Below are 18,607 nucleotides of genomic sequence, written 5' to 3'. Positions count from 1 at the left end.
TTCTTTACTGCCAACACGAATTATTTATAACCATGGTGGCCAATTCATATCACTTTTCCAATTATTTTCATGCAGTAGAATTATATTTTTGTAACATAACATGGACTGATTCTTTTTATGTTAATTTAACAAAAATATGTGTTTGTTATAATTATTATTATAGAAGAACCCAACATTATCGTTTATCTGTAAGTTCTATTTAATTTGGCTCCACTGATAATGTGATAGAATTTGAGTGAATCGGTGTGAGCTGAATGTGTTGTAACAAAGTACTAGATGTAAATTGTAGAAATGGACACAATACGGCCGTGTGGGTGTAAAGGAGTAAGAACTTGTCTGATATGCGAGGAGGAATATGGAATAATTAAGAAAGACTTCCTTGTCTTGCAACAGGTTTGTATCGCAATGGCACTTAACCTATGATCTTGTAACACGCATTACTTGTCAGTATCTGGTATTATAATTAAGCCTATCAGTAATTTTATTTTGTGTTTTGCATAATGCAAAAGAAGTAGATGTTTTATTTTGTGCTTAGGACAGAAATATTTATGTATACTGCCCGTGGTGCAACAAGGCTTGGCCTGGATGGAATGCATTTACCTATGAGGAACATCTTAATCATAGTGGCACATCTGTTGACTTTCCAGGTATTTTTATTCAGGTAAATTAAAGGACATCAGAAATTATATCTTCTGTGTATGCACAAAAAAATCTGTGACGGCAATTAGAAAATGCACTAAACGTTGAATTAATATCTTTAGTCATATTTTCTTCTTATAGCTAGATTTCCTTAGTGTTGATGAAGAAGAGAGGTTGATGAATGGTATAGATGAGATGACATGGGACCCATCACAAAGTGGAAGAAGGAAGCAGGTAAGTTTATTAGAAAATATAGTTGTATCAGTATTCTTAATGTGTATATAACATTTTTTCTGTATGTTGCAAAAACAGATTATCATCTCCATCAAAACTGATATTTGTACAACTTGCTGATTCCAGAATTTATTTATTTAACATAATCATTAAATGGCAACCATTTAGTCTTCTTTATGTTTGCAGAATTTTGGCCCCAAATGCAACTTTAAAAAGAAGCGACTGAAACTTGGCAACTTTAAAGGCTTTCCAGCATTCTCCAGATTTGTACAGGAGAAGTTTAAAGGCGTGGACATTCTGCAAGGTTATCAAACAGTAGAACAGTGCTCGTTAGAGTACAGTCCCATAAGGGGAGCTTCTATTGATCCTCACATTGATGACTGTTGGGTGTGGGGTGAACGTATTGTCACAGTAAATCTACTAGCTGACTGTGTACTGACATTGACCGAGTATCATGGAGATCGTAATCGTTACAATCTTCTAGATGTTTACACCTATCCACCAGTACTGAATCAAGATGGAAAATTCATTTATAAAAATGCAGATTTTGTTAGTGATGAGTCCATTCTTCTTAGAAACAGTGTCCTGGATAATTCAGAGAAGCAGGATTTAATCGATGTTGTTATGCGTGTTCCCATGCCTCGTCGATCACTGTTAGTTATGTATGGTCCAGCTCGATATATATGGGAACACAGAGTGCTTAGGGAAGATGTTCTTCAGCGTAGAGTATGTCTAGCTTACAGGGAATTTACCCCTATATACCTGGAAGGCGGGAAATATGCAAGTGAGGGCAGTGTAATTTTAGGCATGGCAAGAAATTTCTGGGATCATAAACAAGCTGATTTGATAAAGTAGTCCATTGGAATCAGATACAGGTTGAGTTTTAGCTTATTTTCTTACTTAAAGAGCTGTGTCAGGCTGTAGGCTCAATGGCCTTGAATCAGTTCCTTGTAAAGCATTAGAATTTTTCTAGTTTCTATGACCACAATAGCTTTTTGACATACCATATCTCCCACCCGATGGGTACCAGGTGCTTACTCTTTCCACAGTGGTAAATGGCTGCTTCACAAAACCAACCACTTACCTCCATCTAATGCTTTGGTCTACAGTATTATTATATATAAAATATAATGTTTTGTGATAAAAAATTTATTTCACATATTTGTGTGTTCTACATTTGATCTTGTCACACCCATACTGGTTACAAATCATTGAACAATACACATACTACACAATGCTAGGAATCATGCTTATGTTTAAGTGTATTCCCTTTGACTACATTAATATTTGTTTTAAACAATGACAGGAAAAGATAGCCACATCAGATACAATAGATCACAATGAGAGCTTCATACTTCAGCAGTCATGGATATGTGACAGAACTTTAGTAAAATTTTCATGTGCACTTTGAATGTAGACAAAGGTCTTGCAGACTATATATGCTCAACTCAAGAATGAAAATGATCAGTGACAAGTAAGATATACCAGTAATGAAGCATTGTAGTTGGCATTTAATTACTCAGACATTTTCATTATAATTAGATATCATGACATAATCATTCAGGAGAACAAGGGATACATTGAAAGACCAAGTGAGCGAAGATATACAACTGTGTAGGGAAATAATGAACATTACAAGATGACTACTTATGGGACAACAGGTAAAGAATAGAAGAAACTTTTCCATGAGATGACCCAGCCTGACCAAAATGTGAATGGATGAAAATATATTTTAATATAGTAGATTGAGATTGGTTGGAGATATTTTTAGTATGGGTGATGTGGAGCATACTAACTGATATTTAATATGCTCAAAGGATAAATAGGGGCACATAGATCACATTGAAATGGTTAAATAATGATTACAAGGATTTTATCAACTGGAAGCATAAGACAGAGAGGACAGTATGGAGAGCTGTAGTCATGGAGGACAATGTCAGATTTGGACTGTAGGGTTCAGATGATGGAAGGTTTGTATTGAGTTATGGTAATATATAATTTGCTTTAAAATTGTGATTCTGGCATCTAAATGGACTTTCTACTTTCTGAAAATTCATAACTTGAAGTGCAGTTGACCTAGATTACACATAAATGTTTCTTCCCTAGTCCCATAATCTTTGGCTATTTCCCTGTCACCCAGAATTCTGTATATTATACTTGGCAGTTACATGATGTAATATTAGTTTTGAGGTTCTAAATAAACTCACTAAATGCAATAATAATGATGTATGTACATATATACATATTACAGTTCTTACTAATATTCTTACTGGGGGTAGAAGGTATAAATAAAATTCCACATTTTCATAATTTTTAATGTTGTCCCAAATATATTCACCTGGAGTTACCACATACAAACTAATGGGGCATCATGAAGTTAAAGATGGAAATACTGATGTATGGCATGATATGTAGGAGACTGGCATTGTTAATGTTTATTTATTTGTACTTAATTTTAACATTTCTTTGTAATTAAACTGTTCAGTTCAGATTTTCCTCCTCTACAGTTAGTCATTACTACCTCACTATATTAACACATACAACAACTAACTAGTATAAATTAAACATGGATGTAAAAATCACAAGATATGCATATCTGAAAATACATGACACCATGAACAGAACCATGAAGAAAGTTGTCACATTTCAATCTAAGAGCATATTGTACTACCAAACACAGATTGACAATATGCAAAAAAAATTTGGATGACTTATTACATATCTGAATCTGTACCTTCAGCAACCAGGATGTACTCACATCACAACACTGATGTCAGCCAACTAAAGACTTGTTTTCATACTAAAAGTAACAGTATCCAGTTTATTTTATAACAGTAATCACAAGAAATAAGAAATTATTGGTCACTAACTGTGTTATATCTCTGTCTTTACTGTAAGATATAGTACATACAGAAATTTAAATATACTGACTTGTTCAATATATACATGTGACTTAACACTAATTTTGGTGTAATTTGCTGGTCATATTGAGAAAAATTGATATACAGTGATGAATACAAATTTAATGTTCAAGTAACGTAATGTATCTTTATGAAGACTTCAACAAAATTGTGGGCAACAAGTTATAAGGAAATAAGGCATACTATATAATCTGGAAATCTCTAATCTACAAGCCTGAAAAATGCTGAATACATAACCCATTCTTTGTACAAGAAAAACATTTTTTTTACCCTGTCTTCTCTCTGAAAGTTTAACAGCTTTAGTTTCAAATTTCTGGTAATTCCGGCCATTTGTTTATGGAAAATATAAATTAAGTAGATTCATGGTAATTAGAAGACAGCAAAACTCTGATAACACTGCTTATTGCATGTATCAATACATAAAAAGTTAACTGAAAACAATGTTATATTTCCAGGTAGGGAGGTGCTGATACATTAATCCCACCACACTTTCTAGAATCAGTGTATTAAGTTTCTAGATACTGATCTTTACTATAGTATTTTTCAGCGGAATTGGCGGCTGAGTTGAATTCTGCTCTTTGTGAGTGACCAATGAGTGCTAAGAAGGTATGTTGGTAAGCAGGGAGACCTCAGTCTGTTAAGAAACCCCACGGTAGAAGCATCGACAGCCGCACTGCGTTGTTGCCATTTCTTACATGTTCTTTGCGTATTGTAACCATTCACTGGAATCCAATGTTCCGCGATGCTACATCTGGCACGTCTCCATGTTGTTTCCTCACTATCTTGCCCCTCCACCTACCACCACTACTTCCTACCATGGCACAGTACATGTGATTGGTGCACGCTTCAACCGCCAATTCGGCTGAAAACTGTTATAATAACCTGCATTGCATGTTCCAGTTACAGATAGAATATGCTTGAGAGAATCACATTAGTGGTAATGTGCTTTTTAATATTTTACTGATGAAATTCATATGACATTAATTTTTAAAGACTCACTGACATGGTTTAAACAGCCACTATCTTGCTAGGGTCAACCTTCACCCTAATAAACATTGTGTCATCTTTGAGGAAATGCCGCTTCTTCAGCATTTCATGTGACACAAAACGGGGAAAACCAAAGCCCAATGAATCTGGTTCCTTACTTGGACGCTGAAAATTCTTCCATGTTGGATCGGGTATAAAGCTCTCAACAATGTTGCAGGCCTGGAAACATGAGATGAAAAAGGAATATTGAAGTTAAGTTCCAGATACTAACTTCTAATTTACATGGATGTAGTAGTGGCAAGAAAAATCAAGTAATATAAAAATCCTATGTCTTGGATACCAGCAGAAATGTTAACATTTCAGAAGTTAATGGAAGTGAGAGGATTGTCTGATGACATGCTTTGCTAGTGCCTTGTTATCACAGCCTTAAGTATAACATTCTGCTATGGTAAGCATGACAAAATGAATTGAATAACTTTTTTTATGCAAGGCAATGATTTAAATAAAATGCTTTTGCAGGTTCATCATTAAAATATTTGTTGGAAGTGTACACAACCCATGTTAATGAGTAAACTATGAATTATTTTCATTAACATCATATAGAATAAACACTACTACATAAAGCCCTATATAAGGAAATAAGAAATTAAAAATTTTACTTTCTACAGGTGGAGCCAATGACAGTAAAATCCCAAAGTCATTGAGTGTCTTCTTAATGCAATAGCAGCAAATAAGATGCAAACTTACACTCTCAGGAACACTTGATTGATCAAAGAGAGTGAAAGAGACAGAGTGGGAGAATGGCCAGCGCAACAGATCATCATATTCTCCAGGTAGAATCTTGATATAGATTGAGATGTGAGAACTCTCTCCAGCACCATTACCATTCAGAAACACAGATGCCTACAACAAACAATGCAGAGAGGTAAGTCTTCCTCTTCATGCGTTTTTTGCTCGAAGTGAATAAAATTAATGAAAACTGGGTGTGTGGTTTGTGCTTCATTATGAGTACTGAATGGTGGATTGGAAGGGATATGGAAGGAAATGATCATGGCCTCTTAAGGTGCTGTCCTGGCATCTGCATTAGGAAGCAAGAAAAACCATAGAAATCCCTCAGGATAATTTTAAAACCTTGCATACCCTGAAGGGTTGAATATTTATCTAAAATATATAAAATCATGCATATAAACAAAACTGTTTACACTTTGAAAAACGCTTAGTGCCAAACGCGTTTGGACCTCATGAGGTCGTCATCAGTGGAAAAAAACATTAATTCATTAGTCTGTCTATTAAATCATACAATTTATAAGATGATGCTTTGTTATAAAGCACTGAGCATAAAAAGGTCACACTTTATAAAAGCATTCTTCATGTAATACCACACTGATCATTTAATTGTGGGAGTTGGTGTATTATCTAAACAGAAACAAAGTTAAATTTCATATGCAATAGATGGCCACTCTGGTTGGACAGAATGATTGTAAACCCTGCAGACTTTTTTAAAACTGACAGTAATACCCATGCAACGTTGAAGTTTACAATCCAAGCATAGACAACGCAACCACAGCTCACCGTAGACCATCAACGCAAACCTCAACTTCGGGCAGTGGACATTAAGCCAAGTAACTCAGGTTAGATAATACACCAACTCATGTGCAATTAAATGTACTTGGATTTTTTTATGGTACAGCTGCTGTTATACAACTATTACCATTATTTACACCAAATACAGAAAGAAGTATTACTGAAAGAAATTTCTCATACCTGCAACTTGTATCCATACTGACTAGTGTAAAAGGGTGGGCTAACTAACTCCATTCCTTCCTTTGTTTTTGCTTCAGTCAGTTTTGATGTGTAGTCACTGACCTTCCAAATGAGCGTTCCTGCAACCAGATTGCGACCAATAAGATTGAAACTTATACTGAAATGACATTTCATACAAATTAAGTAAATCTTCTTCTTCTTTTTCCGGTTTAACAATGTTTGTACATTTTCCGGTACTTTTTAGTTGGCTTGATCTATGGACATTCGGTAGGACTCCTTGCACTAGGGATCGGCCCGTCGCAAGGCCTCTACCTATTTACAGGACAGCACAACACAGAAAAACATCTATGGCTTGAGTGGGATTCGAACCCACGGTCCCCGCGATCAAGCGGCACAAGACCCACGCCTCAGACCGCGTGGCCACTGCGGACCCCATTAAGTAAATCTTTTGTTACAAATATCTCCATGAAAAAAAATCTATAATGAAGAAATATTTAAGTCTCTGTAATCACTACAAAGGACCTGTGTGCATTATCAGATTAGGCAACTGTGGCAAACCTTGAAAGTCCATACAACATAATATGAATATTTCCAAAGAATAATTCCACTTCAGTCATGTTTTGCTATGGTCCAGAGCAAAATATTGGGTATGTGAATTCAAGACTGTTTCCAAAAGTATATTTTCTCATACTTTTTGTAATGTATTATTCTTTATATCTGATTTTCTTATGGATAAACTGCTGTATCTTATTAAATGAATTCAAAAGGCCCTTGAATTGCAGTTGGGTAAATATTCAGTAGTATACATAATCTCTGAAACAAGTGACAGCCCCAATAATGCATATTGAAAAGTGCATTTGTATAAATATTTTATTTTTGTGCAATGTATGCTGTCTGATAATTAAATCATAAAGAACTCATAAAATGGTTCCATCAAAATTTGATTCTTTTAAATGAAACGTGTATGATCAATGACTGCAATAGCTACAGACTCAAAATTGGGCACCATTTCATATGATAAGTAGATTTTTGAACCAGGAATAACTGACCTGAAATTTGTGTGTATTCTAGAACTCTGTGCTAGTGTGACTGTCCACCTTTACACCTTTAGCTTGAGCAAGCACAAAGCTGACCATTTATAACCATCTTGCATGGTATGTGTTTGACATCCGCATGCTGTATAGGATTTTATGCAAAGCACGTGATTATGTACATACGACTGAGTAACTTTAACAGAGCGCAAGCCTGCTTAATGTGACAATTTACGGAGACAGAACAGTTGTTCTGTTTCTTACCTGAATAGTTCAGGGACAGTCGTGAGAGGGCACTTTTCAGATTGGCGATTTGATGCTGCTGCTTGGTGACCACACTACACATGAGCACAAGGTGCTGCTTTATGTTCTCATCAACATGTTTCTCCAGAGCATATCGATTTCCCTGAGAACATATGCCAGACATCACTGTACAGTCTGCACTTCTGTAGCATTCCAGTATCGTGTCTTTCGTTATGAGCAAGAAGGAAGTACTTTAAATTATTCGTTATCAGGGCTTTTCCAGCGTCTCTAATTTAAAACCCACAACGTTTCAGAGGCTGGTTCTGTCTCTGAAACGTCGTGGATTTTAAGGAACAGACGATTGAAAAGTCCTGACAACGAATAATTTTAATTGAGATCTACCGTCGTCAAAACCCTTTAGAATTGAATTAAGAAGGAAGTAATCTTGGTAAGCACTTTTATTCAGACTTCTGAATCATTTGTCACATTTTAAGTCCAAAATAGATGTATATAGTCTGCATATTACGTAAAAATAAAAGCCAGGATAGCTTAATCGGTAAAGTGACTTGCTATGGCCTGGGTCACCATGGTTTATTTCCCAGAAAAAGCAACCTTTAAGGCCCATCCAACCTGCTATTTAGTGTGTACATAGGGATCTTTTCCTAATAACTGGCCACAAATATACAAAGAGGGGCCTTACTCACCTTGAATCTGCAACCAGCATCTTTGAAGGGACAGCATATGCCCAATATAGGACACTGGTCCTTAAGATGCAGATCTAGATCTTCCCGTGCTAGAATGGAAACATCACAACGGTTGGGACAGGCAACAGGAAAGCTACCACACTTTGTATGATGCACCTGAAGGGTGTCTGCAACAAACTCCTTGCTACAGTAGCGGCAAGGCACCAGACGCTTGGAGCATTCTGCTGCTTTGTGTTGTGTGAGGTGCCGCCTCTGGACTTTCATACCACACTTGTTTTCACAGTATATTGGCTCAAACCCACAACTGCCAGAATGATTCTGAAAATGGCAAGTGCAAAAATGAAATTTACAGTGTGAATACCATATCTGAAACATCAAGAGCTGAAACGAGAAATTGCACTCTTCATATGACATTGTTAAGATAACTGAAAGAAAGAAGGAATTAATTTAGAACTGTGGGCAGGAGCATAATAAAACAAGAAAACCATACCATATACAATATTAAAATGAATCTTACAATAATAAGTTATGAAGATGTAAAGTGGATTAAAATTCAGTTCTCATCCAACAAATGCTTTTCTTATCACTGTAATAAACCTTTCGATTTTATAAAAAGAGGGACTTTCTTGACCAGCTGATACATGTCAACTACTGAAGGAAAACTGCACCATCAAATCAAGTAGTTTGTCTCTACTTCATCATGAGGATTTTCGCAATCTACCAAACATGATTTACTCAGATACAACACATCTTATACCCACCTAGTTTGAATTTTGATCTGGGTTTTTTCCTATCCTCCTAATTAGACGTTTTCGTGATCTACGGGAGAGGTCTCAGATTTGGCAACAGGCAGTAACCAGTGCCGATTTCTCAAAGCTCAGTAGGCAGTTAGTTTGTAACCGGAAGTAGGACTCTTGTATATAAGATGAACAGTGGGAGGTCTGGAACATACGTTCACTTACCTCCAATGTGTGTCCCGTGAAGTCCTTACCACAAAACTCGCACCTCGCCCGCCGCTGTGGACACGTGTACTTGAGATGGTCCTCCATCAGGACACGTGGTATCTGTGCTCCGCATTTGTTGGTACAGGGAATAGCATCGTGTTTGCACGTATTAAGATGAGCCTGTCAAGAAAAACCGTACTTTTCACAGACGATGCAGAAGTCGTAGGAAAAACAGGTACTGAACCTGGCTGTGTTGCTCCCAGAATAAGTTTTAAGTATCTGCAAGAAACAACTGACACTTGGAAAACAAATAAGACAGCCTTTTCGCCTTGGTCGCAGTTTGTGGTCAGTTTTATATTATCAGTATTCAATTATATTTTTAATGTACGGGCATTTACAAATACACAAATTCTTCGTTTCTGTTGCCTGCGTTTCGGAAAACCAGACTCTCTCCATGTTCAATGCGAAATCAGAGGAACTGAGACACATGAGAAAGTAGTCGTTTTGTCTGTCGAGAATGCTCCATTTAAAGACACCACTAATTTAAATACGTTTAGTGCCTTATTTTGTACATTTCAATACAAAACTAAGTTCCCTAGTTCTTTAATAAGTATACTTTCGTAAATATTTACGCAATTCCAGTTCAGGGGCGTAAGTACTCTGGAGCAGTTAAGTTAGGCCCCCGTACGGATGTGTTCTGGTATGTTTAGGGTTGGCGTCATGTGGAATGAGGGGGTGTGAGGTATAAGTGTAAGGACCTCAAACTCATAAGCTGTGCCCGGGCCCATAGAAATGTCGCCAAGCTAGTATTTCAGTTTACTTGTTTATCTGTAGTTTTATTAACACCCGACCATGCACTGGGCATTGACCTAGACGACCACAACTTGGCACGTCAGGTTAAAGCTCTACCGGTGAATTACGTGTGTTTATGATGATTCTACTATACCACATCAACGTTGAACCTGACATCCCTATTTAACGCGACAGTTTAGCCTGTACCACTATGCTGATGTCCCGTGTAATGTTTAATCTGCAACAGATGTAAGAGTGGACGTGACATCCTTCTTATAATACCCCGCCTGACAGCGAATTTCAAGTGTCAATTATGATAATTCACGTGTGACTAAAATTGTGTTTAACTTGGATTTTCGTGTCACAATCAACTGTTATAGTGACGTGACATCCTTTTTTGTTGGGCACGTGACCCCATGCTGCGGATTCGAGTGTCACACATTTCCGTTCTGCAACATTCACATCCTACAGTCGCTCCAGTCATTATGAAACCTGAACACACTGCTAAAACACTAAAAGACAATGTCCAACATGTGGCCCGCGAGTCCATTTGGTTCTTTAAAAATCAGCTCATCTCCTATGGTTTAAATGGTTTTAGATATCAATGCCGTGTTTCTCGTCTTTTTTATTACAATGAAAGTTGTGCTCTTGGGTTCACACAGTTGATTTGTAGAGTGAGAACCATGGTTATCTAGGTGCTTTCCTATTGAATTTGCACACCCGATCATTAAGAAAACAAAGATATTGGTTCGGACGTGGATGATGAATTGCCGAGATCAAGAATTTTGGCGGGTTAAGATCAAGCGTGGAAATGACAGAAGTCCATAATCTTTCCCCTGGTGGTAACAGTCTCGAAATAGGGACAGGAACAAACGAATTCTTTGTATTTTCTCTCACACCGTCCTTCAACAAATTCTTTAATGTTCTACTAACATCCAGTTTCTCAGTGTTACATTTGACAATATTCAGATAGAGGACCTTTTCCAGCCGTGTAAGAAGTTATAATCTTGTTTATACGATATTTTGGCAAAATATGGCAGTGTCGTATAAAGAGCTATTAGAAATCTCATGTTGTCTGCCTTGATTGCTTCCAGACACAAAATATTGGAGTCTTCGCCATTACTTGACAGATGTCAATGCCGAGTCGTTCGGAGAATAAGATTAACCGAGACTGATGTAACCGCATTTTTGTGAATGATTGGGCTGTGGCGTTTGTTATTTAGCGACTCCGTTCCAAACGAAGTGCCAGTTGTAACTTACCGGTAAGAAAAATATTCATATTTTGAGGTTTAATTTTACTCTGGGTAAAAATTCGGCAAAGAATTAAGGAATTAATAGACGAGACAGCTCTGGATATGCCTACGAGACGCTTCTTCTGTAATACATCGATCGATATAGCCCTAAGCATCGTCTTAACTTCTGAATGACTCCACCGATATCATCTCGAATCATATGTTACGTAACAACCAAAGAGTCCTCTATCAAATGGAAACAAGATAACGTTTTAGAAGACACATTTTTAACAAACGCCAACAAATTAACGAAACAGCTCCTTACCTTGAGTTTTCGCAGCTCCCCCGTCCACTTGCAGCCTTCTTTGTGGTGGATACAATACACCACAGAGCCCATGATGGCTTTTTCCGAGTCCGGGTCTGGATAAATCTGAAACACAAAGAAATAAACCGACCATGAAGTGGACGTTCTGCTCGGCGGCACGGACTCACTGGCTGCACGTAAACAGATGTGGTACACAGCACAATTCCGTAATAAGCCATCAAGTAATGTTCCTCAGAGTCCTATTTTGGTTAGTTCAAGCAGGCAGTCGGGTAGATCGACAAGCTCAAAGAAAAAGAGCTTGATATTCCGCCATTATATTCCATCACGATGTTGAGCCATTAAAGGCTGTTCTGTTACAGTCACTGCATACAGTGTTTGGTAAACCACAGAGATGAAATAAGTAGACGATTTAGAACACCATATCATATAAAGAGGAATTATGAATTTCAGGTTCTCGCGGCGGTGAGAATGTTATCACCCTGATGGTAGAGGCAGCAAGCACCTCTGGAACGTCTGTAAACTACCAACGTACACGGTGCAATATCCCAGAAGACAGTCATCTTCGTGAAGCATGTTGTCTACGAATGGGAGAAGCTTCAATGCTTATTTAAGTCATCTTGATTAGAGTCGTCGTTTGGTTTATGTTTTCCTGTCATTTCCAGTTCACCATCTCTTGTAGCTGTATTCTTTATATCCAATATTTTAACATGTCCAAACCACTGTAATATTTTCATCACGTATAATTACTCTCTGTGTGTCCCACTCCTAATTCTCTCCATTTTTATTTTCTCTATGATGACCTTGGAATTTCATGCCAAGTGCTTATGTTTTAATTTTATCTTTATGTCTGAAAGTCCATACAATCATACTGGTTTAAAGTGTCCGGTGTAGTCTGTCTGTAGTTTACGTCTTAACCTCTTAGCATTCCAAAGCAATGCCATCACAACGTGACAAAAATTTGAACTTTGCTGGGTTCTTCTATCGGTCGACCATTCGTTCTTCCCTGTGGTATTACTTTCACTCCTTAATTTTTAAGTAGCCCTGAGCTTATTTTGAATTTAACCACTTTCTTCGTGAATGTTTGTTTGTATAACAGTATCTAAATATCTTGTATTCTTCGCATACGCATTTTATTTAAATTAAATGTCAATCTGCACAAATTAATGAACGTTTCGTTTACCGTACATCTGTTCCCCTTTATCAGGACGTTGACTGCAAAGGTCGTCGTTTTCTTGTTAGATTTTGTACGTGTTCGTCTAAATTTAGTAATGAGGTTATTCACTACTGCAGTCAGCAACAGTGGGAATACTACACTTCCTTGTTTTCATCCACTGTTTGTTTGTATACATACATTACTGGAGTATGACTGATGGTAATTGTAAATACATCCTTGTGTTACTTATTTCATTAAGTATCTAAAATTAAGTTTTATCTGTCCATCTGCATGTTTCATATTCAACGGTTTTCCATTTAATTTAGCACTGGTGGTCCGGGTGTAGGGCGAATTTAATTTTGTTAAATGGCGATTAAAAAACTGCTTATCGTGCAGTTTCTATGGGTTTAGAAATATAGACCTCGTTAAAATCTACAATTTTTATTTTTGCTCAATATTTTATAGTACTATATGGAACAAAATACAAGTAAAACTAATCTGAGTGTGTAGTATTCGCAGTCTGATCAGCGTTGTCACAGCAAATTTCTGCAACAATGAACAAGGTCAATGAGGTATTCAAAATCCCAACGAACGCTTTTGGAAAACAGATGGGCTCGCTTATACCCTCTTCGTTAACTCTGTATTGTGAGTAGGCTGTGGTCTAGACGACTGGGGTTCGATTTTCGGCAGGGGCAGGGTTTGTATCATCGCCACAACGTCCAGACTGACTCAGGGATCCACCTAGTCTCCTATAATAGGAACCGGGGTCTCTTTCACCGTGGGTACAGCGGCTGGGGCATAATTAATGCCGAGCTTCCATTTATTTACTAAAATTTAGCTGTTTCAATTTACACATACATTTCAGGAAATTTAGATAATATACCGCCGGATTCACATACAGTTACAGCAGTTTAAAGAATTGTCATTCAGGCCCAATCAGTTCAGAAACGATAACATCACGGCGGCAATGATATACATAAGTTCTTTCCAGATACAATAGCAGGCACAGTGTTTACAATAATATAAGATTTCTTCTGGTTTCACATCCAAGAGTGTAAGTGGTCTAGTTCTAAAAAATCGCAGTACTGAAGGGAAGATGCTGTGAGGAGAGGTGAATGAGAAACATCCTGCCCAGGACTTGCCTGAAGCTGTCACTGACGTGCACTGGACCGCCCGGACTGTTTGTCAGCAAGGTCGTGGTCCATGAAGTTCTGTTATGATTCATATCAACTACTTGCTAAAACTAACACCGTTACACAAGTCTTCTGTTATTTTCCTCCTATTCTTCGTCTTCTCCTCAGCCTTTTTACTCTTTCTACTTTCTTTCCTCCCCCTCTTTTCCAAAATGTTCTATATGACCTCTCTTCCATTGTTGGGATCCGTTAAAAGGGCCCAGAACTCCCCCCCCCCAAACGTATAAAAGTCTTACGTTTTAATTTGATAAAACAAGGGGCATTAAGTTATCAGATATAAATTTTGCACATAAATCATCCGTAACTGATTTTTGTCTTTTAATATTATGCTGTCACTTCTTTTGTGGGCTAGGTATATTTTATGATGTGGCTGCCCTGTCTGAGATGGGAAAGTTTGTTATGTGGCTAAACTGTGGCGCCACATTCAGGAGTTACGTGGTTCCGTGTAAATGCCGTTTGATTTTGAAGTATCGTGGTTTTGTTTTTTCTTCCCTATAAAGATTCCCAGGTTTAATAATGGAGCTTTTACGAACTGAAACCAAAACTAGTTATACGGATGGAATAGTTGCTGGCTCTTGAAGAACATGCGAGTATAGTTGTAAAGTGAGGTTAGAAGTGCAAACACCGAAATTGAATAATCCCGATTTTGTGTTTAAACTACAAAGCAGTGAAGAGAAATTAATTACTGTCTGTTATTTAGCAGTATTTTCCCAATCTGCCTAGACAAATGAAAATCCACAAAATGGATTGTGCCATCCAGGAAAATATAGCTGTACAAGTACCATATAAACTGAAATTCTCTATATAGGTATCACTATAAAGAAAATTATAATGAACATCTTCAAACATTCCGTATGCTGTGATGAAAGCAATGAAGTCAATTTTTCAGTATCTAACAGAATGAGAAATTTGCAAAAGTTCCTCTGTGATTATACATAAAACATAAATGAAAGTATGAATAATGTAATTTGGATCTGCATTCTCAGGTCTGACTGTGGGCATCAAAACATTGCATAGTGTGTATGATGTAGTTGTATCATATAGCAAGAAAAACATAGCAAAGTGTGATACTAAGTGTTACAAGGACTAGAACAGAGCCTGGACAACATAACAAAACCTATGATTGCAAGAAGCAGAAGGAATATTGAAAGTGCAAAAAATAACTAGGAGAAGAAGACAAGACAACAGAAAAGGTGTAAAAAGAAGATTTAAAGCTGAAGTACATGAAGACTATGACAATCCATCTGGAATGTACTGAGAAGTGTGATACTTCATTGCAGCTCAATTCCTGTAAGTTCTGTTCTTTTTGGTACTCCAGGAACATTTTCTCACATTTCAACATTTGTTTGTACTTTAACTTGGCTTTGTGAATATACATTGAAGAAAAACAATTTTGTGGAGTAAAATATTAAAATAATAATTAATAAACATAATTCCTTATTAAAATGTATCAAACAGTAAAATTCAATGCACCCAGTTTCATTGTGTCAAAGACAAAGAATTATATTAGGTGGTGTGATAAATGAACCCTGCAGTTTAATAATCTCAGAGAAAATGTTCCTTACATTTTTAAGTAATTTAACATTATAAGGACAGGAGATTCTGGGTCCCCTAAACTCAATTGTATATCTGAGCATGCATTTAGTTGTCGCAGTGTCATGGCAGTAGAGGTACATTTTTAACCTCAGCATTAGAGGGAGATGAGTGGTCAGTTGCAAATTCCGGTCACTTTCCCCCTAGTAGCCATTGTGTGGGTGGCTGGGTGGGCCACAGAGGTGATCTGGATAACATGACAAAGAAAGAAAAGCTGTTACCTGCATTTGCAAATGAAAGCTGCAAATTTTCCATGTCTTTCCGTCCGCATGTAACAATTTCAGAACTCATATCCATGGTGACATGAGCTGTGATGACTAGTAGGTAGATACTTTCATTTCGGGAAATGTATTGCCTCCATCTTCAGGGCTTCGACTGAAGCAAGGCTACACGGCATCACAACTCAGAAAGTCACCATGGACGACCAGTTTTCTATTTCTTTAGAAGGAAGAACGTTAGGATTAATATTTAAGAAAGGGCTCTGCTTTAATATCGACATGAATCTGTTCTGCAATTTGTCAATTATATTTTCCCAAAGTCAGTCATGGGTTAAAAATCGTGTGGGGGTCGCGTATGGCCTGCGTGCTGCCTCAGGAAGCCAGTGGCGGTGCAGATAGCAAACCTGTTGAAGCCTGCCAAGTGGCCGTAGAATGAACCCATGCTGACTTTCCATCCGGTCGGAGTGATAACCTCAATGTGCGCGCTTCCTCTCGGGGCATCGTCAACTCGATATGTGTCCGGTACCCGACAGCTGGTTATGAATATTTGTGGTGTATTAAAGACAATGACAGTAACAAAGGCTATTTTACGTCAAATGATGGGACGAATAATGAATTGAAAAGTATATGAAAGGAAACGGTCGTTGTATAATTTAAGGCGTTATCCCGGCATTTCCCTGGAGATCTGATAAAAAAACAACGAAGAACCTGCAACGTTAGCCGGTCTCTAGGTCGAGACCTACACCCGGCACTTCTCGAACACAAAGTAGGAGTGCTAGCCACTTCACTGTGATGTCGGTTTTTATTTTACCGGAATCCAAGAGTTTGTTTGTAGCTGTGTAATGTGACAAGCTTCATTTAACACTCAAAATAACTGCACGGTCATGAGCTTGCCGTTTTTGGATTACTCGAACACGGGGATAGCCGGTCTCGGTCTGATTCTGGTCATGTTCATATTTGTTGTAGAAATCAGGGTACAAAGAGCGTAACTCCAAAACTTGTATTCGAAGTATGACTACTGCTTCAGGGTCTAAATTTCTTAAAAGTTCCAATTCAGCGCGTCTATAGATATCTTCAAATAATGATAGTTTCAACCACAATGTTGTTTTTGTTGCTGTTTGTTATTGTTATTAGTGTGCGTGGAAAGGATAGTTCCGTACGGTGAAATGTGGAGATCCGCTGGTATGTAAAGTATGGAAACAGCCACCCTGTCTGGATCATTGTTTTGCAAACAAAAGAAACGACATTATACAAGAAAACAGGAAAAAGAAACGTATTTTAGCGCACTTTTATTACATCACAAACAGCCAAGAACCGAGAATCAGAAGATGAAAACGAAAGTTTGTTGTGAGCAGGGCTGTGGAGTCGGAGTCGGAAGCAATTTTAGGTGGAGTCGGAGATTTTAGTACCGACTCCACAGCCCTGGTTGTAAGGCTTAGCGATTAGATGTTGCCACTCATCAGACTTAACGCTACGGAGGAATGTCTTATCAGCTATCACATCCCAATGATTACGACACGGTGACTTCATTACGTGACGTACTGCGATTATAGGGTGTGGAAACATGGGCAGGGCCTTTCTGTGTACTCATGTTTAAGAGGAATTCAGTACGAACATCACAGCGTAATTTTGTGATTTTTGCTACGGTAAGAACACCGAATAACGAAATCACAATGGAGCTGAACACAGTCTTTCAGATTCAGGCAGATTTCTGTTTAACAGAGGAATTAATGTCTAGATACGGAAGTATTCACTTGAGAATCCAAATCGCAAGTCAAAAAAATCCAACTACACAACCTACATACACCATACTGTTATTGAACAGTACGTACATACAGTTAATTTTACTTTTGTTTTCGCTTGTCCTTCCATTGTTTCATACTTTCTTTCCTTATTCCTTTGTCACTTTCTTACATTATTCATTCATTCTCTGAATACTTGATGAACAATATGGCCTACTTACTATAATTAGGGCTACGAAATAAAAAAGGTGGGATAGACGGGCCATGTAGTACGCATAGTCCGCTCCACCAATCAGCATCATCAGATCTAACTAACTCATCACCTATTGCCTGCCCTCCCCACCACACATTCGCCCTGTAGATGGCAACTGCAATGTTTGCCGAAACTCTGGTTAATACTTAACATCTGACATAGCTCACACCCGAAAGCCGAAGTTATACAGTGTATTATGGATGACAATCGTGCTTACAAAAGAAGTCCTTTCCGGTGGACGAATGTGGCACTTTGTAGTTTATTTAACGACGCTTTTTCAGTAGCTCAGACTATGTAGCGTCGGGAATGTGATACTGTAATCTGTATTTTCTATAGATAATGAGTAAGTAGAACACGCAATAAAAGCTGTTTTTATTTTGCCCTGTTTTAACAGGTAAGCGCCAATGAATAACTGTCTGATAAAACATTTACAGTTCCTTCTTTAAACTGACTGATAAGGAAGGTATGAGAGTAGGTTGTGCATACAGATGAATGTAAATAAAGGACAACATCCAACAGCTTACCAGTTTACGTTATACATTACGACAAGGACACAGGTGCCACTGGTTATATAACCAGCATCTTCTCACCAGTATTTTATTACACTATTGTTAACTCAGGTATTAGTTTCTAAATTTG

The 18,607-nt window shown here is 37.7% G+C and overlaps 3 protein-coding genes across 7 annotated transcripts in view; 2 read left to right on the top strand and 1 right to left on the bottom strand.

Moving 5' to 3' along the window:
• Nucleotides 1-66: 66 nt before the first annotated feature.
• On the top strand, nucleotides 67-3,137 carry LOC110831189 (alpha-ketoglutarate-dependent dioxygenase alkB homolog 4). Its single transcript, XM_022066904.2, has 4 exons — nucleotides 67-393; nucleotides 536-661; nucleotides 781-873; nucleotides 1,060-3,137. Exons 1-4 carry the CDS (start codon nucleotides 292-294, stop codon nucleotides 1,726-1,728), a joined length of 990 nt encoding a protein of 329 aa, XP_021922596.1. The 5' UTR covers nucleotides 67-291; the 3' UTR covers nucleotides 1,729-3,137.
• Traf4 (TNF receptor associated factor 4) overlaps nucleotides 2,007-18,607 on the bottom strand; it is a 38,986-nt gene continuing 22,385 nt past the window's right edge. For all 3 annotated transcript variants that reach the window (XM_022066957.2, XM_022066956.2, XM_022066958.2), the window contains 7 exons: nucleotides 11,817-11,921; nucleotides 9,486-9,647; nucleotides 8,524-8,841; nucleotides 7,841-7,982; nucleotides 6,546-6,664; nucleotides 5,529-5,684; nucleotides 2,007-5,000 (listed from right to left, as the gene is read on the bottom strand). In XM_022066957.2, coding sequence (XP_021922649.1) covers nucleotides 4,803-5,000; nucleotides 5,529-5,684; nucleotides 6,546-6,664; nucleotides 7,841-7,982; nucleotides 8,524-8,841; nucleotides 9,486-9,647; nucleotides 11,817-11,921 — 1,200 coding nt within the window. In that variant the 3' untranslated portion in view covers nucleotides 2,007-4,802. The remainder of the gene's footprint in view (nucleotides 5,001-5,528; nucleotides 5,685-6,545; nucleotides 6,665-7,840; nucleotides 7,983-8,523; nucleotides 8,842-9,485; nucleotides 9,648-11,816; nucleotides 11,922-18,607) is intronic.
• The window catches only part of LOC110831212 (RUS family member 1), a 53,812-nt gene continuing 40,771 nt past the window's right edge, over nucleotides 5,567-18,607 (top strand). Inside the window, exons 1-3 of one of the 3 annotated variants that reach the window (XM_022066952.1) lie at nucleotides 5,573-5,706; nucleotides 11,354-11,521; nucleotides 15,149-15,452. In XM_022066952.1, the coding sequence (XP_021922644.1) occupies nucleotides 15,386-15,452 (67 nt within the window). In that variant the 5' untranslated portion in view covers nucleotides 5,573-5,706; nucleotides 11,354-11,521; nucleotides 15,149-15,385. Of the gene's footprint in view, nucleotides 5,707-11,353; nucleotides 11,522-14,670; nucleotides 15,453-18,607 lie in introns of all 3 variants that reach the window. The other 2 variants (XM_022066954.2, XM_087349178.1) reach the window with 2 other exon arrangements.

The sequence above is a fragment of the Zootermopsis nevadensis genome, unplaced genomic scaffold (genome assembly GCF_977971745.1).
Source record: "Zootermopsis nevadensis isolate Lab colony 2312 unplaced genomic scaffold, Znev_1.0 Znev_ptg000015l, whole genome shotgun sequence".
Classification (NCBI taxonomy): Eukaryota; Metazoa; Arthropoda; class Insecta; order Blattodea; family Termopsidae; genus Zootermopsis; species Zootermopsis nevadensis.
Note: the sequence above shows the minus strand (reverse complement) of the source record. Positions and strands in the feature narration are given on the sequence as shown.

Bases quoted from the DNA above. Each gene is read 5' to 3' on its own strand.
- LOC110831189 (XM_022066904.2), top strand. From the start codon at position 292: ATGGACACAATACGGCCGTGTGGGTGTAAAGGAGTAAGAACTTGTCTG. The intron at 394-535 runs GTTTGTATCGCA...TTTTGTGCTTAG, and splicing joins ACTTCCTTGTCTTGCAACAG to GACAGAAATATTTATGTATA. The intron at 662-780 runs GTAAATTAAAGG...TTCTTCTTATAG, and splicing joins TTCCAGGTATTTTTATTCAG to CTAGATTTCCTTAGTGTTGA.